Source organism: Rhinolophus hipposideros (genome assembly GCF_964194185.1).
Source record: "Rhinolophus hipposideros genome assembly, chromosome: 7".
Classification (NCBI taxonomy): Eukaryota; Metazoa; Chordata; class Mammalia; order Chiroptera; family Rhinolophidae; genus Rhinolophus; species Rhinolophus hipposideros.
In genome coordinates this window covers 27,638,814-27,665,420 of record NC_138053.1, presented here as the reverse complement: position 1 = coordinate 27,665,420, position 26,607 = coordinate 27,638,814, and the positions used below count along the sequence as shown (strand labels likewise).

The 26,607-nt window shown below is 35.5% G+C and overlaps 1 protein-coding gene across 1 annotated transcript in view; it reads right to left on the bottom strand.

Moving 5' to 3' along the window:
• The window catches only part of FBXL17 (F-box and leucine rich repeat protein 17), a 476,918-nt gene that overhangs the window by 140,604 nt on the left and 309,707 nt on the right, over nucleotides 1-26,607 (bottom strand). Inside the window, exon 7 of the mRNA XM_081053340.1 lies at nucleotides 17,143-17,219. Within this exon, the coding sequence (XP_080909466.1) occupies nucleotides 17,143-17,219 (77 nt within the window). The remainder of the gene's footprint in view (nucleotides 1-17,142; nucleotides 17,220-26,607) is intronic.

The following is a 26,607-nucleotide window of genomic DNA, read 5'->3' as shown; positions in this document are numbered from 1 at the left end:
CACAAGGAGGGATAATACATGATTAATTAAATGTCCAGAAAAATAGAGATAATGGGGGAAAATTAATGTTTGAGAAAATAATTATTGAAACTTTCCCCAAACTTAATTACAACCAGAGTCCTCAGATCCAGAATGTTCTACAAATTCTAAGCATGGTACACAAAATTAAATACATAAGTAGAGCTATAACAGAAAAACTGTAGAACATTAAGAGAAAAAAAGTATTATCAGCAGTCAAAAGAAAAAAGACAATCACTAACAAAGGAATGATGATTGGCAGCTCTCTCAACACAATGAAAACCAGAAGACAGTGGAATATCTTCAAAATACTAAAAGAAAATAACCACAATTCCTAATATTGTGTACCCAGCTAAATATCATTCAAGAACATAAGTAAACTGAAATATGATTTTGTATTTCAAAAATATTTGTGCATAAATACCTCACACATTTTGCTTAATGAATACAACTTTTCCCATGCTTGAATAAACTGAGAAATAACAATGCTATCCTACTTAATGAAAACAATTATGTACAAAAATATATATTATTTCTTAAAATGTTATATAAGAAGTTAATAAAAAAAGATATTTCTAAAATCATCACACCAAATAAATATTATTCTATTATCACATAAAACGATTCACTTGAACAATAAACATATTTTCTACCCTCCTCTACAATTCTACAGAGTAAAGGTAAGCCTGGTTGGTCTCACAAAGAAGCCTGGTTGGGGGCCTGTGTGTGTGGAAATTACACTGTGGGAGAAAAAGTCCCCTAGCCTGGGAAAGAGGACAGTGTCATTCTGGTTCTGGAGCTGGAGTAAACAGACCCTGTTTCCTCCTCAACACAAATTAGGGGCTTCACAGGAATCAGTATTTTTCTAATAGCTCCTACAGCTCTCAAACCTGACAATCCTTTAGCCCAATCCTACAGGATGTCCCTGAAACTTCTGTCTTTCATTAAATCAGAACAAATAATTGAGCTAATTGGAAATACTTCTAAATAGAATTTGTAGCACATTATATAATACACTCTTGCGACGTTTTCCCACTAATAATGTATAGAAAGTTGCCAGTCCCGATTCATCACCCCCAGCCTCAGGAGATTTAATAATAGAAACACCTGCTTTAAAAGATGTTTGCAAAACTGACAGGTTTCCCCCCCCCCCCCAAGATCCCTGTGCTGGTTAGAGGACAATAGTTAGGGTATAGTAGGTGTCAGTCTATAGGCCTTCCCAACAGTAGCAAAGTAAAATGCTACAGTGGCAAATTTTCAATGATTTTTTTTTTCCTAATCAGGTGTGTCATTTGGAACCAGATTGATACATCAGGCACAAGAAATATTCTTAGTGATTCTGCTGCCTGATATGAGCCAGGCTTCTCCCCCATGCAAACATAAATTGGAAATCTAAAGGTGCTTATGCCCCTGGCTCTATCTGCAATGTGTGTAAGGTGTCAGAGTCCCGATGAGGCCAGGCCTGGCTGGTCAGCTTAGTCCAGGGGATGGAGCAGAGGGACACAGAGACAGCAGTGACATTCTGTCACAGGGCTTACCCCCTCCATTTAATTTTAGGAGTAAAATATCTGTTTCTTAAAAACAACAACAAAAACCAAAAACCAAAACAAAACAAAACAAAAAAATTGCTGTGCAGAGTTGGCAAGAAACATGATGTGGATGGTGGTTAAACATCTGCCCTCTAGTAAAATATAATTTTAATACTTAGGGTCAAATCCAAAGCGGATTTTAAAATCCTATGGTGGGTAACAAAGCCATGTCCCTTCTGAATGAAAATGTGACCTTTGGTTAACTTCCTAGATGTGTTCCCCTAACATGGTGCATTAGCCGTGTTACTAGGCAACACTGTTCACAGGAAGAATGACTCTGAGCAGTAGAGAGCATCTGTCTGGTTTGAGAGAACTATAAATACCTGCGGGTGATACCACTGCTTTAGATTCCCTGAGTGCAGTCACTCTTGGAACTGGACATGCAACTTTTGGGGCTGCTAGATGCTATGCCTATTGATTGTTCCAAGAAATATTAGTACTTAGGGGGCTTGCAGCGTCTGAGCCAGGGCAGGGCCCACACCCACGCTATGGGGATCTCATCTCCTTGCACTTGAGCCTTCATCTAGTGGGTGAAAGAAGATGCTAGCCTGGCTGCTGGGGGAGCTGTGGCACGGACTGCTTGCTGCACGCTCTCCCGCAGAAGAGGACTGCCTGACCCTGCCCTGTGGCAAGCTGAGGTTCCCTGCTTCGTTCTGCTGAGCAGACTGTACCCAGGGTGGTCTCTGATGGAGAAGTGTCTAAATGTCTAGTTGAATCTAGTAAGACCTCACGGTAGGCAAGGCACCAAAATGTTTAACTTTTAGTATTTCTTTTGGTTTTAGGTCTACGTGTACACCAGGATAAACAACATATGGCTCAAGTCATGAACAGATTAATTTTAATAACGTTTTAATTTATTCATTCATTCAAGTATATTTTAGAAGGTTCATTGTAGCTGCTCTGTGATAAATAGTCTGTAAGATAAGAAGACGACGAATAGGGAATACAATTAAGTGGCTAATGCAGTTGTTAGTGGTGCTGGTTCTATTTGAGACACATGTCGAGTGTAGCGCTGATCTGGCTTGTTAATGGATGTGATGAGAGGCACAAAGAGAAGTGAGGCATCGGAGACAGCTCAGTTTTGGATGGAGTAATGAGGTGAATAGCGATGCCATTCCCGGAGTCCGAGAAGACCAGTAATGATTTTAAAGAGGTGACAGAGATGACGGTGAAGAACAAACAGCCGTCTACTCTGCCTTTAGATTAACCCACTGAAAAGTAAGTGCTTACATAGGCCAGTATGGGGAAAGGATGCTTTGAGACTAGTGATAACATGGGTCAGGTCTTATAATCAGCATTACGTACTTAATTCCTTTTACGGGAACAAGGGATGAATAAAGAAGAAACAGTAGGAAAGGCAAAACACAGCTTTCAGTGCGCAGCATATCGTGTGTTAAATTGAAACAACCCTGAAGTTCAACTTCCTTCACTGTTCAAGGAGAAAATCCTTTACTATATTCTTCAGGATAAAGGATTTGCAACTATATGGTGCTTGAGAAATATGCTATTGCTGTAATTTAACTCACTGTATGTGGGCTTCAAGATGCACAGTTGCATTCCAAACCAACTTTTAGAGAAAATTGCATGGAATTTTCAAGACATCGAGAGCGTTCTTAAAAGTTATGCAGAGAAAAGGGACTTTGGATAATTATGAATTACATTTAGTGCTACCAGATTGCAGGGAACACTCTTTTTGCCTCAGTGTGGTTAGAATTACTGTTGACAAAGTTTTAATTCAAATTTTAAAAGATTTAAATGGAAGAATATAGGTCACAGAATTTTCATTCACTGTCTAAGTATTACTAGTGGCAGAAAGCAAGCTTTGTTAGGGAGGGTCCAATTTTGGCCCTGGAGTCCATCTTTTCTTTAGCAGCTGGGAATTGAGTATGTGTTAGTGAGCATAATCTGGCTCTCAGTCAGTCAATCAGTGAACTGAACACACACAGTTAGAGACCTGCTTGGCGCAGAACAGAAGCTCAGTTCAGAAAATACGAAATGTATTTGTGAGACAGACTCAAGTCCACACAAATCATAAATTACAATCACAAACTGGAAGGGAATCGATCTTTCCTAGCAGGTTGTAGATTTAGATAGATTTGTAATAGTCCAAAAATATACTACACAGCTCCAAAGCCTAATTCTGTAATTTTCAACTGGTTTCCTAAAGTTGAAAAAAAAAAAAAAAAGTAAATATTTGTAGAGCCCAGTGCATGTAAAAAATGTTTTAAAGTATATATTTACCATTAATATATATACCAGGAAACCTGAAGAAATTATACTCTGTGTCTAATTTAAATGTTATACCTTAAAATAACTAATTTAAAAGTATATGCTATGTAGGTCATTAAAAATAAAGACCACTTTCTTGAATAAAAAGTTAAAAATTCTAGTTTTGCATAAATCTGAAAGAGTAGATTTCAAATCAACAGTCTATTTAGCAAAGACATTAAGTATGAGCTACGTGAGAAAAGCAGCATAATTGTGGGGCAGCCTTTTCACATAATTTCTGTGTGTGATGGGGAGGCTCTTTCTTCAATTTGTGCTGTTCGGTGCTCCATTTGTCCTCAAGGGCCCCCAGCTCTAGAATCAGTGTTTTCCTCCACAGAATGATGAATGTGATGGATAGTATTGACATGCACAACACACACTTGTGTGTGTTCCCTGAATTTGCTCTAGCCCCCAAATCCTGGGGAAGTAAAACAGCATGGCAGCAATTTGGGAGGAATATGCGGATGGGTAGTAGGGGATTGGCCTTCACAATAATGAATTTCACAAGCATGCAAATAATTAACAATGTATTGTATCCTGCTAAATACTACACACCAGAAGCTATGACGACAAAGAGTCCACAAACTGTGTGCAAATTTCAGCATGCTGACTGAACTCACTCCTCTTTCTGCCACTCAAGAAAATTTTATCAGAATCTAAGTGAGTGGAAAGGGGAAATCACTGAGTCTGTTCTCATTTGTAATTTTTTAGAAAATAAACCATTCGCAAACCTTGATTGCAAGGTGTGTTGTTGTAAAGGAAAAGTTGAAAAACGAATGCTTTAGAGGATTTCACCCAATTTCTTATGTAAATCAGAGCAGAAGGGATGAGTCTCAGAAAAAGCCAACCACATTTGCCTCAACACAAAATAGGACTGATTGAATTTCAAACTCATCATTTATTTTGTAGAGCTTAAATGTTAAGCTTCTTCCTGCTGTACAAAATTGGCTTGAATCTTATTTATTATGATATATATGTGTATGTATGTATGCTATTTTAACTATTATGTGTTATTATACTATATATATTATTCTCATTCATTTAAAAGAAGTTGTTGGTTACTATAGGATTTAAATGACTGGACGGCCGAATGGCTCAGCTGGTTAGAGTGCGAGCTCTGAATAACAGGGCTGCCGGTTCGATTCCCACATGGGCCAGTGAGCTGCGCCCTCCACAACTAGATTGAAGACAATGAGCTGCTGCTGAGCTGCAGGTGGGGCGGCAGGATGGCTCAGTTGGTTACAGCACGAGCTCTCAACAACAAGGTTGCAGGTTCAATTCCCACATGGGATGGTGGGCTGCACCCCTTGCAACTATAAAGATTGAAAACGGCAACTGGAGTTGGAGCTGAGCTGTGCCCTCCACAACTAGATTGAAGGACAATGACTTGGAGCTCATGGGCCCTGGAGAAACACACTGTTCCCCAATATTCCCCAATGAAATTAAAAATAAATAAAGGATATAAATGACTTAAAATTTCAAACACATTGTCCTCAAGCATGTTCAGAAAGTGTCATTCTGGATGATGTCGGCTTGGTCATGAGCTGCTTCCTGCATGACCTTCTTGTCCTCAGTACACCAGAGAAGAATCTCTGGATTTCAAATCACAAATCTGACTTTCCAAGACTGACTCTGGAGAGATTCTCCAAACACACAGAGGGCAGGAAAGGGGCTGGATCTGATAAGGATATTATTATGATTTTAAATCTAAAAGAGTAGAAGAATCCTTTACAAGAGGAAATAAAATATCTTCAAATCAAAACTGCTTTCTTGGAGAAGATCCTACAGCCTATGTGAAGTAAGAGATAGGAGGAAGAAAAAAAGTGGGAAATTTAACATAATAAATAGATAGAGATGATTAAAAATATGGCACAAGGAATAATCATCCAACAGTACTTAGGTAGTTTTCTACATAATTTTCTTCTGCTTCCAAGAATTATTTACCCTATAAAAGTATCCTGGCAAGCAAACTTTATATTATATCAACATTAAAGGAGTCAAAAGGCTGCATATATATATATATGTATGTATATGTATATATATATATATATATATATATATATATATATATATATATATATATATATATATAAAACAAATAGAAAAGTACCATAATTCCCTGAAGACAGAGAGAATCTTCTGTGTACTCCTTATTTCTAATTTTTAAAACCTCCTTTCCTCTGCCCATAGCCCGTCATTCTCGGGGAAAGACATGTTGCTTTCAGGCATTCGGCACACACTGCAGACAGAGGCACACAGGCTGTAGCAGCCATGTCAACGCAACACAATTGTTTGAAAAGTTGAAAAGTTCAAACTATTTATTTAATGTCATGCAGATAAACCCAAGAAAAAGAACACATTTGACAGATGAATTCTAGATGATTGGGTCTTACAAGCCCAAGGGAATGTTTTGGGATAAGGGTTAAAATGAATAGTTTAATATTAAAGTTAAAAGCAAGTTTGATTTATTTAATTAGGAAATTGAATTAACAAAACTACCTTTTTGCCTCGGGAAAAAGTTCCATTGAACATCTACGTTGAAGTAAAATCATTAAAAGAATTTGTTCAATTCTCTTACTCCCAAAGATATGAGATGGAAACAATATTAGCCCCTTATTTCACAGGTAATAAGATCAATATGTGAGACTCGACAAGCTTGGGAAGATTGGCACCTTTTCCCGTGAGAAGAACAGTGTTCATTCTGCACCAAGGAAATCCGCCAGTTTTCTGCTCTTGAGCAGGTCACTGACTGACACATCTAGTTCTCATCTATACACTGAAGGAGAAACTGAACTAGAGCAGTGTTTTTCAACTTGCTGGTCATTCTAGTAAGTGATGAAATCAATTTAGTGAGAGTTCAACAAGCATATTAAATGCAAATGTATTTTTCACTGTAAGATGAGGAAGTCTGAAAGTCTCTGAATGAGATTAGGTAAATCTGCAGAGTTTGAATACTTTTCTCCTTATTTCCAAATGGGTCCGAGGGGTCTAATTTCAGCACTTACTTAAAACAAATGCAGAAAGATCGGAGACAAACAAAATCAGAAGGAAATCCCCAGAGAGCTAATGGAGTGGCTAAAGTATAAAACAACTTCTCCTTCCTGTGTCACACCCCTAACTTTTCCAAAAGCATTAAATGTCGGTAGGATTAAGGGCATGTTAGTTACAAGAAACGAGAAGTTTCTAGCATGTCGGGAATCCCTAAGTGAGGATGCTTTAACACCTGCGCTGATGTTGCTGAGCTGTAAACACGAAGCTTGCACTTGTGATGAGATACGGGGTAGGTTTTGAGCTGGAGGAATAAAAGGCAGAAAAAAAAGTGATACAAGAGTCAGAGTGTAGCATACACTTAGAAGATGAAATTTGCAAAAAAAAAAAAAAGCCTAATTCACTCAAAGAACCAGAGTTCTTTAGAAAAACAGCTGATGCCAATGTCTCTAGCATGAAATGCACAAAATGAGCCTGGTATATCTTGACAAAACCAGTCTATGTCAAAAGAACAGGGAAACCAACGTGAAGAAGCACCCAATAGCAAAGATAGGACTGTTTGAGTATCAATAAGAAAAATGACTGCAATGGAGTTTTGAGTTTATAGTGATAATTAAAGAAAACAATAACAACTCCTCATTGCTCACCTTTGGAGGGTGATGGAAACCAAATTAATCTGAAAACTGGTGAAGAAAAAAAATCACATATTATTCCTTCCTTTCCTATATAAGTTGAACTCAAGTAAACCAAAAAGTCAATAAAGGAAATTTGCTCTTAATATAAGGAAGTCCAGCTAATAAATGTGAAGAGAAAGACTGGTGAGGCTTAATCCTATCAGTGTTAGTGGATCTAATGATCAGTGCTAGACATACAGTAAAATAAATTACTTCAATGTTTAATTTCTATTTTCCTATGACTGTTTCTATCACTTTCTAATGGGAAATTTGGCAGATGTTTGTTTTTATTGTTTTGTTTTGTTTTTTTCTAAAATAAATCAGATGCCAAGTGTCTTAAGTAGGCTAATTAACCAGTAAATAGTGCAGAAGATTTAGTCAAACATCAGCTGGGAAGGGCAAAATTATCTCAGAGAGAAGGTAAAACCCTAGGAGAGCACTTGTCAGTGGAGTAGACATGGTTTGATGCTTTAGAAGGAAGGCGTGCAGCTCCTGCCTTTTTCCTCCCTTTCTGCTCCTACTTTTTGTGATATCTTAGAAAATTAGGAGCATTAAAGTTAAACAGCATAGAGGGGACAGAGAGCAAAGCCACACTGAGGAGACATTCGGTTGTGACTTCTCAGAGAACATTCTGGGAACAGGCTCTCCTACAGGAAGAAAAGTCATGGGCAACTGAGGCAGACGATAACACTGAAGACCAAGGCACTTCTGAGCTCAGGTTTAAGGAAAATGAACTTAAGAGAACAGTTACTTACCATGTTTCCCCCAAAATAAGACCTGGCCAGGCCATCAGCTCTAATGCGTCTTTTGGAGCAAAATTAATGTAAGACCCGGTATTATATTGTGATGTGATGTGATGTGATATTACACCCGGTCCGGTCTTATTTTCAAATAAGACCGGGTCTTATATTAATTTTTGCTCCAAAAGATGCATAAGACCGGGTCCATAAGACTGGGTATTATATTATATTATATTATATTAGACTCCGTCTTATATTATATTAAAATTAATTTTTGCTCCAATTAAAGCTGATGGCCCAGCTAGGTCTTATTTTCGGGGAAACACGGTTATGTTTTTGAGAATGGTACAACTGCATATCTCTAAAAATATCTGCACTTTAAAAAGCTGCTATGTAATTACGTCATTTGGTGTTGGCTAAAATGGCTTTTAATTGATCATTTAAATGAAGAAATTATCTCTATAGGAAAAGCAGAGAAATGTGAGAAGTCATCTGCACATAATCCAGTAAACGTTTGGTAATGCAGAGATTTTAGCTCCAGTTTTGCTAATTAAAACCTATCTGGGCTCAAATTTCTCATCTATTAAAAAAGAGTAATACTATTTCTTCTTCCTTCATAAGTTTTTTTGTAGTAATTTAGACAGGGAAAGTAAGAAAAATTTTGAAATCGTGAAGAATTATATACAGTTTGGAAATTAAGAGAATATTTGTTGACTACATGAATACTCGTTGAACATCAATTGAAGTCTACCTTCCAGCTAGTGACTGTTTCATCATAGCATGCAACTGATATTTGTTGTCAGCATAACAAAGTTATAGTGAATAAGCACATTAAACCTATTAAGGTCTGTAACTATATAATTAGATCTCATGGGATAACTGCTTTGTGACATTGGTTTCTTTATACGCAGATGGGCAAAGATGGTAGTATAGCATTCAGTTATATTTTTAAAACTGACAACTGGGAAAACCCAACAAAGCTTTCTAGTAATAAACCTAAGCATCTCACTGACCTATGAATGATAATGCAAGAGACCGACTTAATATTGAATCCATACCATTACTCACAAACTATGTGGACCTGGTCCTTTCCAGCCTCAGTTTCCACATCTGTAAGCTTGAATATTAATAGCACCTATCTAAAGTAGGGTGTTTATGAAGTTCAATGAATAATGCCACAGAAAAGAGCCAATCAATATTAACTATTCTATCATTGTTATTATTGCTATGAAAGTTTACATTTCACTTCTTGCAACTGAACTGGATACTTGATTAACAGTTAAAACCCAAAGTAGTGTTTCCTTTTATATAATATATGTTAAGTAAAGTTGTTACCATGGGAATGGTGAATAAGACAGGAAAAGTTGAGATGAAAGTTGGAACTTAACCTGAATTTTCAACTAGGATATTTTCATAAAGTTTCTTCAAAATTTGCCCGTGTGCGCTTGTAATCACTTTGGACGATTTCTGTTCTTTCTTTAGATTAACCAATGCATACAAACTCATCCATTCAGATACCTGTTCTTGCTCCGAGCCTTTCCTGGGGCTGTACTACGTCAAATGCTCTTCCTTCTCATCTGTCCTCCCATGCCTCCTACACCCAAAATCTTTCCCCGATGATTTCTATCTCTAATGACCCTGTCCTCCTGAGCCCCTATATCTTGTAGGGCCTTTCCAAAATTTGACACTGTTAGATTGCTTGATATGTTAGAAACCTTTTTCACTGCTTATTATCTTCTTTCTCAATGTAAGAGTATGTACTTCTCACCCATCTCTGTATTCTCCACAGCACCCAACCAGCACACAGATAGTAAACATTTGCCGAACTAAACAAACTCAAAACCAGTGCAGAAAAAAAATCCCAGGAGTAGAAAGGAATTGAAACATCATACAGACCAGTTCCTTACTCAATGCTTCCATCTTTCCTCATCCTCCTCAAGAGATTATCTCAGCTTGAATAACTCCTGTAATAGAGAACTAACTACCACTCAAGGCATCTATTTTCAAGAAGTTTTAAACATTGGGAAGTTGCTTCTTGTGTGGGATACTGGAAATCTCGTATTATTGCAATTTTATATTGGTGTTCACTGCAGTCCCCTTTCTCTACTCATCACTGATATAATACTGATAATGATGAATAATCTTTCTATTCATACTATAGCATAGTACAAAGGAGACAAATGCATACTCAAGGGTACTAAGCAATGAGGGTTCAAGATAGGAACTCTGTGAAAAATGACTATGTGATTGAAACAAATTTCTTTATCCTTTAAAGGACTTCTTCACAAAATTAATGTTAAAAACAGCTCATTAAAATTAAAATGAAACATTATATTTTAGAAATGCTAAAAATTGAGAAAGTTTATATTTTAGTTAATTCAGTTAAATATGGAAATTTAGTATTTAATTATAAAAATTAATTAATTTGGAGCAACAATATATATACCTATATATATATGAGGTCTGACAACTAAGTTTGCGAAATTACCAATAGTAACCAAGTTTACTATTTGGAAGGGCTGAAAAGGCTGCGTCAAAAAGTTAAATGAAAACAACCTGAATTTTTTGCCAACAATCATGGCTCTTGCATGACGACAATGCGCCAGCTCACACGGCACTCTCTGTGAGGGAGTTTTTAGCCAGTAAACAAATAACTGCATCGGAACACGCTCCCTACTCACCTGATCTGGCCCCCAATGACTTCTTTCTTTACCAGAAGATAAAGGAAATATTGAAAGGGAAACATTTTGATGACATTCAGGGCATCAAAGGTAATATGATGACAGCTCTGGTGGCCATTCCAGAAAAGAGTTCCAAAATTGCTTTGAGGGGTGGACTAGGCACTGGCTTCAGTGCATAGCTTCCCAAGGGGAGTACTTCGAAGGTGACCATAATGATATTCAGGAATGAGGCATACAGTACTTTTTCTAGGATGAGTTTGGGAACTTAATTGTCAGACCTCGTATATTTGGAGGTATAAGAAAGTTTGGCCCATTTGTCTTTTAACTGTAGGCTAGAAGGTTTCTTAATTAAAAACAACAACAAAAAACAACTATTATTTATAAAGCTAGAGTTGACCTCTGAATTGGTTAGGTTACGGAGTATTTTCTTGAAGAAATGTCATAAGAAGTCCTTTGCAATGGGTTTGAGATCTGTAGCCTATTATGGCAAGATACATCAATAAGGATTGTTATTGTTCAGTCTTTTATTTCAAGGTTATATAGCTGCAGTCTTAGGAAATAGGGAAGAAAGTCAACAATTTCTTTGTTATTGAGCAAAAAAAAAAGTGCATTCAGAAAAACATAATTAAATTCAAATTTTTTGTGAAGTCATGACCATTACTAAGAAGCAGGGGGAAAAAAAAGAAAAAGAACAGAATACTTGCTAAGTACAACAGTAAACATATAAATCCATTAGTGAGGAACTCCAGGAATGAAATAAAGAAGTAGAAGTGGAGAGAAATAACTTTTAAGATGTACATATAAAAAAGGGAAATTTGAAACACTAGAAGATTTAGCAATTTAGTACTATTTTGTTAGAAACAATATAAGGTATTTATATTTAAATGATAGAATGAAAAGCGTGAATAGTCAATAGTAAACAATAAGACATTCTTTTTGACTTGCAAATGTATTTTCTAAAGTTCTTTTCTGTCACTTGATAACTATTAGAGTTATTCCTGCTGACAAAAGGAGATGAATCTTAACCAACAATCTTGGAGCTGCTTGAAATACAACTTGAAAATGAAACAAAACATAAAAGGGAAATCCAGGATATTAATTTTCAATGGAACATCATTGTATGTAATACATACCTAGTAATATATTTTTAAAAGATAATATAATAAAGAGCAAAATTATTTTTGGTATGTTTTTTCTTGAATAATTTATCAGTGTTGATTTGGCAAGAAAAAATGAAGCTCTCTTTTGACCGAGAATGCTTGTTGGGATTTCTTTTTGTTTCTTCAGTGTGGTTACATTGATAATGTATCCCAGGCCCCAACTTGGGTTAACTCACAGCTAAAGAGGTCTAATATCCCAAGAAGAGGTTGGGATTGTACAACCTATTAATCTTTCAATAGAATTAGAAGGTCAATAAGGCTGGGGTGAGGCGTGGGTTACACCAAAACAAAGATTAATGTCAGCAGGCCCCTCCTTGCCATTCTTCTTGTCTAGCAGAAAGAGATGCATTACTCTTTTTTTGTTTAATAAGCAGGCTAGCCCTGCCATCCAGATCCCACCAGAATGAAAGTTCCAGGAATATAGAAACTACACAGATACTGCATCTACCACAGAGCCCAGCACATAGTAGGTGCTAAATCAATATTTATTGACAGAATGAATATGTATCTTGTCTGTCATGTGGCAAGCCCACTGAAATTGACATCTCAAATGACAACCATGGGGACAGGGACCTCTTTGATTTGGCAGACCTTCTGTCCAGAACAATCCAAAAGCTTTTGTGGAAGATTTGGGTTAGCTTTACAAGTCCCAGATCAGGCAGAAGAGCATTAGAACCAAGCAAAATGGAGGGGCAGCCAAAGGCCGCCTCCAGGGAGAGCAGTCCCAGGGCCTGTGGGAATGACAGAGCGAGGCAGCCTGTTGGGGAGCCTGGGGGTTGTCAATGACCTTGGAGGCCCCAGACACCAATGTCAGTAGTTGAGTGTTTATAGTCCTCTTTAATTAAAGGTTATTTGACAACTTGAGAAGGGAAGCAAAAAGATATCCTCTAGAGTGTATTTCTAAGGCCCTCAGGGGTGCTAAAGTCAAAAGAAATGTGATAACAACCCAGAAAGTAACCTGGGTCCTTTTTACAACTGACCCCTGACACAGGGTCACACCAGGAAAATTCACTGTGGAGACACTAATGGAGATTGGTGCTGTGTTCATCCTTCTCATTTATTACACCACATGTTCTGTGTCCTGCCGCCAAGGAAAAAGCCTGGTTCTGACCTCCATGGGCTTGAATGACACAGGTTGATTAAAAGTGTATCCTTTTAATCTTAAGGACAGACTTTCCCAAAGGAGAAGAATTTTCAACAGAAAAGTGTTTGAAGGTGAGCGGAAAGGAAGGTTAGAAACTATTAGCTGACATATTATTATTATTGGAACAAAGAATGGCATGAGGGGAACCAAGAGAAAATTACCCAAACAAAAATGAAGGTTACAAAGACAAGAGATAGGGCAGACACTTAACAGAGCATACTAAAGAGTTTACACTTTTGCTATAGCTTTCTTTTTATTCCCTAATTACAATCTGATTTCGATAGCTTAGGCATGAAGTCAACTAGGCAGGTATAGACTAATATAGATAAAGCGTCTAAGTAATCACTCCCACAGACAGAAAAGCCACACTTGGAGGAGGAGGAGGGCTGATTCTCCTTCACAAAAGAGATGATTCTATTATAAGAACTGCCAATTGGTATAAGTCCCCACCAGGAACGACACAGATGTTTTATATTCATTCTCACTACTTTTTATGGTGAGTATTGTCATGTGCTTAATAGATGACAAAACTAGGAGGTTAAGTAACTTGCTCAAGGTCACAAAGAAAAGAAGAGGAGGAGCTGGAATTCTAACCTAGTCTCTGACTCTTAAGATTGAGATTTTTTCCCACTATATTGCCTATACCATATATTTGTGCAGTGATAGAAGAGTAACAATATTAGATTTCTCTTCAGGGAGCAATTTCTCAAAATTGTATTTTCCATTTAGCTGTGCCTGAATTATTGATTTGTTTATAATTGCTATCCTTTACCATAAAGAACTATGCTCAATTTGGGGAATAAGAAGCCTATTAGAATGATAGTTTTCTTCGTGACAACTATGTCGTATATAAATTAAAATGAACATAACTTCATAACAGCCTGGCCAGGTGTTGCTAAGTATTATAATATCATATTCAACATCTGGGAGAATCTTGACAAAAATTACAAATGATATGCCGGGCAAGCTGCTGTTTCAGAATTAATACATCCTGCAAAAAAACACCCAAAATCTCAGTATACTGTACTGAAAGCAAGTACAAACACGCACCATGGAGAAAGGAGGTAAGGAGGAGACTAGCTGGGACATGAGTAAAACCATAGGAAGCAGAATTAGGGAGTCGTCTCTTGAAGGATGAAATTCTCCCGGTATTAAGCAGGCGTACGTCAGATTTTACCATTTCTAAGTAGCCTCAATAATCAAATAGCTCTACAGAGTACGTCTCTATTTACCCAGTTAAAGAAGGAACAAGGCGTCTGTTTTTTCTCCTTAAGATTTATAGTTAACATAGGCTAAGGGATCACAGGCAGCCTCCCCTAGCAGAGCAGTTAGCTGCAATAACACACTGTTTCTCTGGTGATGATGAATAATCCCTTTTGCTGTCTTTTTGACAAAAATTATGCATGTGTTATTGGCATGGTACCAGTGGAAAAAAAGATGAGCTGAGCCAGCTTTCAGTAATTTGTTTCAATTTTATAATCAAATAGCAATTATATTACCATCTCATAAACTATCGACCTTTTCCCCTCATCCTCAACTGTGAGCCAATATTCTGAAGAATAGAACCAAGAGATGCACAGAGACTTTCACCATGAACCCTCTAAATACGTCAAACCTCAGAAAAGAAGGCAGAGAGACAGGTGGGACAGAGAGCTTGAAAGCTGGAAGGACTGAGAGATGAGAAAAATCGTCATAGATTTCTTGTCACCATGAGGGGAAGTGCCCCAAATGTTAATTCCTGGTTCCTCGCAACTGGATTTGACCAGTTGTTCTCAAATTTGGCCAACATTAATGTCACTTAGGCAGGTTTTACAAACCATTGCCTGGGCCCCATCTCCTAGAATTTCTGATTCCTGAGCAAGACTCTGCCATCGGTATGCTTTCAAAACTCCCCAGGAGATTGTACTGGGCAGAGAGAGAGGGTTGAGAACCACTGACCTAAATAATTCAGAGATACAAATAAATATAAACCATATTAGCAAGGCTTCCATGTAGTTTTCATGTCACCAGAAGAAAAAGAAAAATTCTACAATCTCAAAAGACCAGAATATGAGACTATCACTAAACAATAACAATAAACAACAGTAACAACAACAAACCAAGAATACCTTCTCAGATCTACGAAAGGAAAGAGGGTAGAAGAATTTGTGTGAATCTTTTCTCTGTTCTCCTCCCATAGGAAAGCAACATGTAGCACAGACTGCTCATCATTAAACAAGATGCTGGGTGCACAAAGGAGCACGAAGTCAGACAGTAATAACCCATTTTACAAATAAAGCAACTGAGCCTCAGAGAAGTGAAGGAACTTCCATAGGCCAAAAAAACAAAGAATAAAGATAGAACTTGATCCCAGATCTGTCTCAAGTGTAAAGCCTTTTCTCTTCTCCCTATCTTCTGGAACATTTCTTTGCACTGGCTAACTTAACAGGTGCTGGAACACAGTATAATTTCAGGAACAGTTTCTACTTCAGGACCTTGAAGAGTTCATTCTAAGGAACCCAATCAATAACTCTCCTGGCTATTAGCAATCTGACATTAGCAGTGGACAGGTAAAAGGGAAAACATAAAATATGGTTGCAGGGGCAGGTAGTAGACTGATGGTAAAGGAGCTTGAATGCTAAGTAAACAATTTGGAATGAATGAGTGAACTAGTTAGTTAACACATCTACATGCACTGAGCTTATGCCCTGTGTTGTGTACAAAAAACCTTCTAAGGCCGAGATAATAGGGAGGTATTGGAGGTTTTAGAGTTACTCCATCTAAGTGAGAATCCAATATGCCAAACCAGAAAACAACCTACAAGGAAAGAAAAGCATACCAAAACACTGCTTTTGAATGATATAATTACGAAAAGCCCAACAACTCAGAAATATTATGGATTAATCCATAATATTTACCATTCTCAAAAAATAAACTCTGAAAAGAAATTAGGGTTATTTTTAAACCAAATCATTTTTATGTTATTTTTATTACAGCTTTAGGAGAGTTTTTCCAAAGGATGAATTCAGTAGCTGATAAAATGCAACTCTCTCACCCAGGGCAGATGGTCATTTATTAGCATATGTCAGAATTAATAATTAAAACTTAACATATTATTAGTTTCCCTCAAGATATAATAGAAAGCACATTCCCAAATATATGTGAACAAATTAAAAAAAAGAGAGAAAAGGAAACCATTTCAGTCTCCCATAAAGCCAAATATCTGGATAACACTGTATATTTAGATTAAATACACAAATTAATAAGAAAAAATACAGAAAGCTGAAGAAAAAAGAAAAGACTAGGCTATTTTTCTTTATTTCTCCAGCAGGATGATTTCATACTTTTCATATTTTTATAGAACTTACTTTCCTCCATTTTAAAGGGATACTGACAATTAAGATAATTTAAAATCTTGCACACAAAAGTGTACCATTTACTTCCTATATATCTAAACGTGGAAGCTTCCAGTGCTTTAAAGAATTTAAAGCATTAAGACGTTTGGCATTGGAAAGTCAGTAGGAGTGCATTTGAGATGACATTAAATTAAGCATATCAGCTCAATGTAATAATTTCTGTAGTTACATTTCTTATATCAAATACTTATCTTGACATTTATTTTCACTGTATAGCTTTTAGCCATTCTTTTTAATCCTATGTGAGTGTGTATGTGCACATCTGCATGTGATTGCATGTGGTGATAAATTTATACACATGTTCATTTTACTGTAGTTCTTAGTCTCATGATTTTTTGATTATTTTTTTTTTTTGGTATGATCAGAGAACAGATAAAGATAAAAAGTCTCCATAAGATATTCCTCTTGTTTTTTTTTCAAACCCTTTCAATGATTTCATAACTTCTTATTCTTGAAAAGGATTAGGACAATGGCTCATTACATACCATAATCTGTGATTTTACAGGACACCAAATACAGCTCTTTCAGGTTTTGTCCTTCCTTTGCAATGACCTCCACACACCTGAAACACACACAAAAAGTGGTGAGTTACACTAATGCATTTCAAGTTAAATTAGCAAGAGTTTGGCCACGACTACAACAGGAAGAGGTCAGCATTTGATGAATGCCACTGCTCTCTTCTTTCAACAAACCTCTTTCAAAACGTTTCAAGAAAAGGTATTATATTCCCAGCTTTAAACGGAAGTGCTCTAATACCTAAATAACTTTAATTAAATACATTTATGACTAGTGCATCTTTTAAAATCAACACAATGAAAAAAGATTTCTATAAGAGTAATGTTACATTTGGTAAGAAAAGACTAGTAAACATATGCTATATAATGAATGCATGTCATTTATATAATAAAATAATATACAAATAATTTTAATGAAACTCTAGAATATAGATGGATGGTCATTAGAGGTGGATGGTAATATTGCTTGTGGTTCAATTATTATGATAACACTGAAACACTTTTTTGGTGAAATTTCATTTAACATAAAATAAAAATGTTTTAAAGATCTATAACATATTGATTATAGAAAGAAAAACCTGCATGCATAACTTTAACATCTTTTACTTTCAAATGTTTTATTCGTAATATTTTAAATGAATTAATGTATAGGTAGAGACCATTTTAATAACATAGACATATATATATGTAAGATTTATAGTCTTTTCTGGTTTAAGTTAAAAGGTTTTCAAATGGTGCACTCTGCTCTAATAGCCCGAGCAGAACATGTAGTGCAGAATTGAATGAACTTTTAAAAATAATGATTAACAACACTGTCCATTTTGTGGCTTCGTCCCCTATAATATCAGAAAAACGTGCACATAGTGACACATGGGCATACGTATCCTTCAGTGCAGTTTCTGTTTTAATCTTTATAAATAACAGATAAGTAAAAGGGTAAAAGCAAAAAGAGTCATTAACCTTTTCTAGGAAACAAAGATCAAGTAACTTGATACCTATGTGTACAAGCCATCAAAAAATCCCTAAGCATCCATCTCTGTCTTTCAGATATTTTATTTGCTGTCTGGCTTATTTGTAGGTATCTTCATAAAATGTCAGAAAATTTCATACAATTTTATTTCTCATAATTCATTGTTGAAGGTTAAATTAGTTATAGAAAAGGCGTATTTTTCTTTTAAAAACATTTCTATAGAATATTCTTTTAATGGAATGATAAACATTTCCAAGTTCCTCAGAATAACTGAATAAGCATTCTGGCTATTTTTAACTGAATAAGCACTTTGGCTATTTTTTTAATTAAATTTATTGGGGTGGCATTGGTTAGTAAAATTATCTAGGTTTTACGTGTACATTTCTAAAATACATCACCATATATTCAGTCCTCCATTTTGGCTATGTATAAAAAAAGATTTATAATAAAAATTGATAAGGTCTTGCGTGGCTACAAAAGAAAACTTAAAACATTAACACAGTGTAATTATGATAGGTACAATTTATTATGAAGAGAAATTTTAAAACCTAATTCCATGTCATTTGGCTTTAATGTAACATTTGAATAAACTCGTAAAAAAGAAAGGACAAAGGCAGAAATGAAACATTACTGGCAACAACCATGTTTTACATACAACTTTAGAAACAATTTTCCCATGCTAAGGACAAACATGAAGGCCCTAGATGATTAGAAAACAAAACATTAAATGGTTAAAAAGAAAGTCTGGCTACATTCATATCAAAGATACATATCTCATTGTTCTCCATCACCTACCAAATAAGTTAGCAGATCCAATAATTTGTATGACTACCACAAAACGAAATAGTGTTTAAATAATGTTCATATCATTTATTTTGTTCTCGTGCTCTTTTCAAATAGTTCAAAATATCTGATTTTACACTTGATTATGAAAGAAACACTAAACAAATGCAATATCCTATTTGTGTTCCTGCAACTTTATTCCGTATTAGATATGCAAGCACATATGAACAGTAAAGACACACAGAGCAAACTACAAACAGCAAATAACACAAATTGATTTTACTGCACAAGACAGATCAAATGCTATGTCGTAGGCAACAAGAATCAGCATTGATATAAAATAAGATAATCAGTCACTGGATGAAAACTGCCCTAAAACTGATGAAAGGCCATGAGCATCAGGTTACGTCCCTACATGACACAGAACAGTTATTGTACACAGATACCACAAATATATTTAGTTTACTCAAGAGGTAATGTCTGAGAGATAACACATGATTAGAAGTAAGCAATAAGTGTCCTTTAGACAAAAAAAAAAAAAAATGAGAGAGAGAGAGAGAGAGAGAGAGAGAGAAGAGAAATATAAAAGCATTTTGCTTTTACAAAGGATCATCTAGGATTTTTGCAGTTTTTGAAAGTTGTTACATACAGTTTTCAAATACTTTTAATTCCAATCTGCTAGAAGTTATGTATAACATAGAACTACCTTTCAAATAGAAATTTATGGAGGAAAAAACTATTCTTTGGAAGAGTTGTAGGAAAATTTATTTTTTTAATTTAAATATCACATAATTTACAAATGTGATATTTGAGGGTAGAAACCACAAGTTTTGTGAATCTGGATTGAACCTCTTAATAAAATATTAAAGCACAAAATTGCTTCAAATAGTTAAAATAGCTATTGTTTTGGGAGTTGAAAATGGAAGTGGTTTGTATTATCCTCTTACTGCAAATTGGGGATGATGGAACTCCCGCATCAGGTCCCTGGCTGCTGCCTGAAGCACTGTGATTAGTCCAGGTCTAGTTTTCCAGGCAGCCTGTGGTGGTAGCAGGTCATGGTGAGACACCATGAGTGGTGACTGTCCTTTCTTCCGGAAACTTTAAGAGTCCATTCTAGAATATACTTACGGGAAGTATCCTCACATGACACAAGTTTGTGGTCCACATTTTTTCGAAATAACTCCATTCTGTTTTTAAAGAGCCTTGGCTATAGTCAGGCTCTTTTTTTTGTATTAACATGAGAGCATGTTCCAGTCCACTGTATAGACTGCATGGAGGCAGCAAACAAGGTAGTAAAGCGTAGTAATTACTTACACTTAAAATTATTTAAACTACGTGTAGTCACGGAAGTTTTTAAAGAGGTGTGTTTAAAATAGTGCCCATGAAAGAGAGAAATGTTTGCAAAGTGACCATCTGTGAGAAGGACAGTGAACCAAAGACCGCATTTAAAACCTCTGCTTCTCTATCCCCTCTTCTAGTCACAGATATCACATAGGAGAACATTCTTTAGTCTCAGTGGTAAATATAGTTTCGTCCCTAGGAGCAAGCGACGAGTCTCTAACCTCACAATCCTGAATTCAATTTTTTAGCCATTCTTGCCCCCAATCCCATCCCCACCTAAGGACAAACCTCAGAATGCCACATGACCGGCATTCTCTATGAGTCAGTGCTTTTCAAGATTTCCCATTTTCATGCATGACAACCTGAGGAATTATAAAATTCTGAAAAAGAACTATATCCAGAGGGAGAATAACAATTTGTAAGATTATCAAGGAGAAATTCATAATATAGTAAAATGGCATAGTGGAAAAAAAGAATATCAAAGACTGTCAAAGTAGCCTACGAACATCAAACACAAGCCTATTAAACCATCTTCCCAAGTTCTGAGAAATAAAGGGAGACATGTCATAACAAGAGAAAATAAAGAATCTTCCTCTAGTCTCATCTCCATGAAACCACAGAAAAACCATCCACCTTCTTTAGAGACCCACATTATCATTCTCTATAAAATGAGGGCCTCTATGAAAAATTTCTCCAAATCAAATGCCCTAGGTTCATTTAAATATTTTTTAGTTTATTCTGAATCGCCTCTCCTCAGATAATTTTCTTGCTTTTATGTTTTGGCAGGGTTCTGAAAAGAATTTTTAAAAATTGCAGCCATTGTAAATTCTTGAGTAACAGCTGTTGAGTACATATATATAAACCCCTTTAGAATACTGAAAAGGGCCAGAAAACCTGTTCCAAAGCATCCAGAATTGTTTTTTATAATAATGTAATTTTATGCTCACTTGCTTTTGATAATATTCTAAAATGCACCTGAAACATTTAATGAAATTTGAAAAGCAACACAAAGTTTTCTTTTGTGAGCTATGTAGGGTTTTTTGTTTTGTTTTTTTAAGAAAAGGAGGCATTACATAGTTTCAGTGGAGGGGAAATCTACCTCCTTAGCAATAGATTCCTAATCACCTGATTCATGTGAAGGGTAAAGGTTAATGAATTAAGCTGTGTAAGCTTCAAAACTATCAAAGGAATTCAAAACAGCCTTGAATTATGGAAAACAATGGCACATTCTACATACATACCAAATTTTATGTTTTTTGTCTCTGACTCAAAAGCAGGAACTTGGCATTAGTGACAATTGAAAAGAACTAATGAGGAAATATGACTACATTGCTTGCAAGAGGGATGTCCTAGGAGACCTTGTTACTGTTTGTGATGTGCTTCAAACCCAAAAGAAGCTAATTGGAGTTGCCAGATACTGGTTTGTAAATCTCACTTTAAAGGACAGGCTCAATCACCTTAGAGGTGTGAAAAGAAATGTCCCCATTAGAGATGCATTAGTATGTGGCTTGGTGAATTTCTAAATAAACTTTAGGATGTTCTTTCCGAAGTCATTTTCGTATTTGAATAATATATATATATATATATATATATATATATATATATATATATATATATATATATATATTCAAGCAAAAGAAAAAAATGCAGTGAGACAAAACAACCCCCAGATTTAAAACAAAAATTATAAAGAGTGCTGTAAAGTAATTGGCAAATAAGTGCAGTGAGTGGGGAGCTGGGTATGTTTGAGGTTGAATAAACATGTAGATCAAACCTTAAAACTCCTGAAACACAAAACACATCATAAAAGTGATCTATTTGGAGGTTTCAGAAACACAGCTTCATTGTCATCATTTCCTAAAACTAAATAAGCCAACAAGCGACTCTATGTTATATTCCCCGTAAGAAGTTCCAACACACACACGCATGCAAAACAGGAATAAAAAGGATTTACAAGATCTTCAGAGAACAACAGGGAGCAAACGTGGTCCAATTCTGTGCTATGTAAGCTCATCTGACTAACTCATACACAGGTCATCTAAATGATAGCAGAAGTCACCAAAACACAATTTGGCATCTTAGAAAAAGAATAATGTAGCTAACTGATTTTTCCAAAGCCTCAAATTGAGTTTTACTGAAGAATAATCCAATCCCAGTGCAGCAAATGAATGGGCATGATTCACAGGTATACCCTGCTTTCAGGAAACACATTGTATAAAAGATTTCTATGTAAAAAAAAAAAAAAGAAGATAAATTACCAGGTAAACATGCATAAGATGAATTAATTCAAAAATCCATTAATAATACATTTCCCCTTATTTACATGTGAATGTAACTTCATTTATGAGCATTTTATTTATAGGTACTCCTAGTTACACAACACCTTAAACTTACAGAAATAGAATGCAATAGTTATTTTTAAACTTCAAAACTGAAACAAATGCACATAATAACAAATGAAAGACTACTTCGGGAAAGTGACACATGGCATCAAAATGACTTATCAAGTGCTCTTTGTATTACTGTACTTTCTTGTAAATACTCTTCTATTCCACCACATTAATAACACAGTACCCAGTATATACTGAAGTCAATTTTTCATGTAAAATTCTAAAGATATTCTCATAGAACATCTCATAAGAGATGTTTGCTGCAGGAGAGATATTTTTTTAAAAGGTTGACTTGCAATTAAAATGCTAAATCATTTGCTCAAAGTTCTTCAAATATACTATAGGGGCAAAGATTAGGAGTGACATGCAAAATGTCGACAATACCAGTTAACAACAATTATCTTGGGACACTCATTAAGTTCTCACTTAACAAATGCTATTCTCTGGAAAGCCAATATCTGATTAGTGAATTTAAGATTAATTTAGGTATTTGCTACTCAAACAGTGGAGAATTGATGCCCATTTTGGAGCACAGAGATAGAGAAAGGTTAGAAAATGAGAATAGTTAAGTTTTTTCTTTCTTGTTTTTAATGAGACATACCACAATGAGTGGCCTATGAACTTCAATGTTACTGAAACTTAAGCTCTATGGATTAGCATCTTTGCCAACACAGGTGTCCCACCTTTGAGGGAGGCATAGCAGATGTTATCATTTGCTAATTCTTTCTGGTCCAACCGCTCCAGAGCATCTCTAACACTGGTATGTTTCCTAACTGGAGAGTAAGTAGGAGTCAGCATGAGAAAGGATGAATACGACACCAAAATGGTATTTTCTAGTATATTTAGGAATGACCATCACAAACCATCACATCTTTTTGACCATCACAAAAAGATGTGAATGACATCACAGCTCTTATGGAAATACTTTGTTTCTTCGCTTATATAGCAAAACATGTTTTCATTTAACTTGCGTGTTTCTTAGAGTACTTTAAAAATGTTTTTCATATAGAATAAAGCCCACAATATTTTTTAAATGCACATTTTCTTTAAACTACTAAGGAGCAAGATGGTTCAAGTTTTTTTCCAAAGAGGAGGGGAGGATGATCAAACTAATATGTTTGTGACAAACTTGGCTCTGGCTTTAATATTTCAGACATATTTATCCAAAAGTCTTGTTTTTAATTTGAGCCATTGTTCCATTCTTTTACCACAACGACGCTAACCCATTATATAACAACGTAAGCTAACTTTTTGTATGCATTCTTCAGAATATGCAAGAGGCAGAAAAAAAGATTCTAAGCATTTATTTATTTAATTCAACAGTTTTACTGAGTGCAAACTATGTGTTAGAAACGTTAAAAGATATAATCAGAAAGCCACATTATTATGACAGACATAATACTTATAACTTTGATAGATCAACTACTCTTTATTTTTGTTGTTACTGTTGAGATTAATGCTGATACCTAGAAATAGAAAAATCATATAACTATCTCTATATCTACTAAAAATCAGCTGAAAATAATTATATTTCAACAGCTATGGAGATGCCAGAAAGGGAAATAAAAAAAATTAAAGGCAAGACTTTCTAATTTAACAGTTTATTCATTCCTCAACAGGAAAAAAATGTGCTTACTTTGAAACAGAAAGTTAAAAAACCTCCTTCCTTTAAGCTTTTGGGGGTTCCATTAATTTATAACCAATAACTCGGGGGTGGGGGGGAAATCCAGGCACTGCACAATGTGGATACAATTAAGACTGATGTTCTGTGTATGGCATTTTGGCACATTTTAAGGTAGTGGGCAGAAGATTTTATTATTCTGCATCTAACAAAAATGTACGGTGTGGAAGCGAAAGCTTGGGCCCTTGACGAAGTCGGGCAAAATTCTGGCAAGGTCCAAAAACCTTCTTCCTCCGGCCCCCGCAAACTCCCCATCATCAAAAATAAATAACAGCTTCCATGGTAAAGCGAGAAATATTCCAGAAAGACTTGTTAGGTTTCCAAACGGCTAAAGTAAAATTTAGGTGGCATATTAAACATGTAAGTGACGATAATCTCCTGCTTATCCCCATGCCCTTTACCCTAACTGCTGTAAGTATTGATAAGAAAATCACAGTTCAATAGACATAGGTTTTCAACTCATCTTTAATTGAAAATGGTGAAGCATGTTATTGTAGTGGAATATAAAGGCACCCAGAAGATGAAATTTCAGGCATCATTCAGGAAAGAGTTAAGTACTTCCGTACCAGAAGACACCACAAGTTCAGCTTTGTAGTGACTAATTGCCTCTTTAACCTCTGTACTTGGGGAGTTGGCCTGTGCTTCAATGAGAGTTTTGTGAGAGAGCCAAAGACTGATGTTCAACACAGACCTCCCGTGACCTGCACAGCCAAGGAGTTAACTCAGACAAGATGCTGACAAAAGATTTCCTTCTCACTTGGGAAAGCACAGAATCTCTTTCTGGATAAGCCAAATGCTCAGAAGACTATATATAAAACACAGTAGGTAAAGACAATTTGTAAAAGTCAAAAGAATGGTTTTACTTTGGCTACCCGTAAGAGTGGTACTTAACATCCCAATGTACGAACTCAAAATTTTGTTAGAGAAAATGGTTTTGGCAATATACATACATGCATACATATTTTTATATATACGTGTGTGTATGTACATATATATGTGTGTGTATATATATAAATATATGTGTATATATAAATGTATGTGTATATATAAATATATGTGTATATACAAATATATGTGTATATATATATATACATATATATATAAATGTTGATACCTAGGAATAGAAAAATCATATCACTATGTCTATTATATCTACTAAAAATCAAATGAAAATAGTTATATTTCAACATCAAAGGAAATGATAGAAAGGGAAATAAAAAAATTAAAGGCAAAACTTCCTAAAATATATATATCTTTATATGTATTTTATATATATATTTAAAGCAATGAAGAGAGCACCTGACTTGATGTCTTTGCAAGCTTATAATTAGATAGGTGCTATAAGACACAAAGAAAGCAGATTAACAGTCTCCATTCCAAGTCAGGCATTCATACTCAGGAAGCCTGTGCTTTCTCATTAATTGTTAAGCTTACTAACTTTCTGGCCCAAACAAACACCAAATAAAATAATTTGCACAGGTGATTTGAAGTAACAATTATATAAAATGAATTAATCCTGCAGTTGGGAGAAAAGAACAGTGAAGTTTTGTTGTTAGTTTCTGTTTATCTGTAAAATATACTTCTAGAGGATTCTTTAAACACGCAAATACTTGATTATCAACAATTTAATTTATGAGTACATAGTATATATGTGTGCATGTATGTATATACATTTATAAATATAACTCTTAATGCATTTTTCCTTACCAATACTGTCATTAAATCAACAAAAATATAATTGTTGTAAATGCACTTAGTAAAGGCATTTTAGCAGCCCCTGAAGTGCCATAATCACTAAAATCCAGGTTGCTTTGCTTGGACTAGTCATCAGCCTATTTCCTCTGAAGGAAAAACACATCTCTTTCTGCTTAGGGAGATTGGTAGAAAGCTAATGAAACCAGTGTGTAACACTGATAGAAACCATGGGGGGTAAGCATTACCCATTTTCTCCTTGCAGAAAGTTGCAAAAGCAAGACAGTAAGCATGGGAAGGCGTATTTCACTATTTGCTTCAGACAGTGGGTACCTTGCAGGCAACATGTCTGACAGCCAGCAGGAACAAGCAACACTCCCAACTCCAGTATGTGGCTTTGTTATTTTAAAAGGTAAATCAAAATGAACAGCGCCTCCCTGGCATATTTCTAAGTGCCTTGTTGTTGATTACTACAGTTCCTGTTCTGTCTGTAGAATCAACAAACCGCGTAGTGAAACAGAATAACAGTATTAACATTTCTGTTCTACACAATAAACACTTCTCTCAAGTACCCCCCA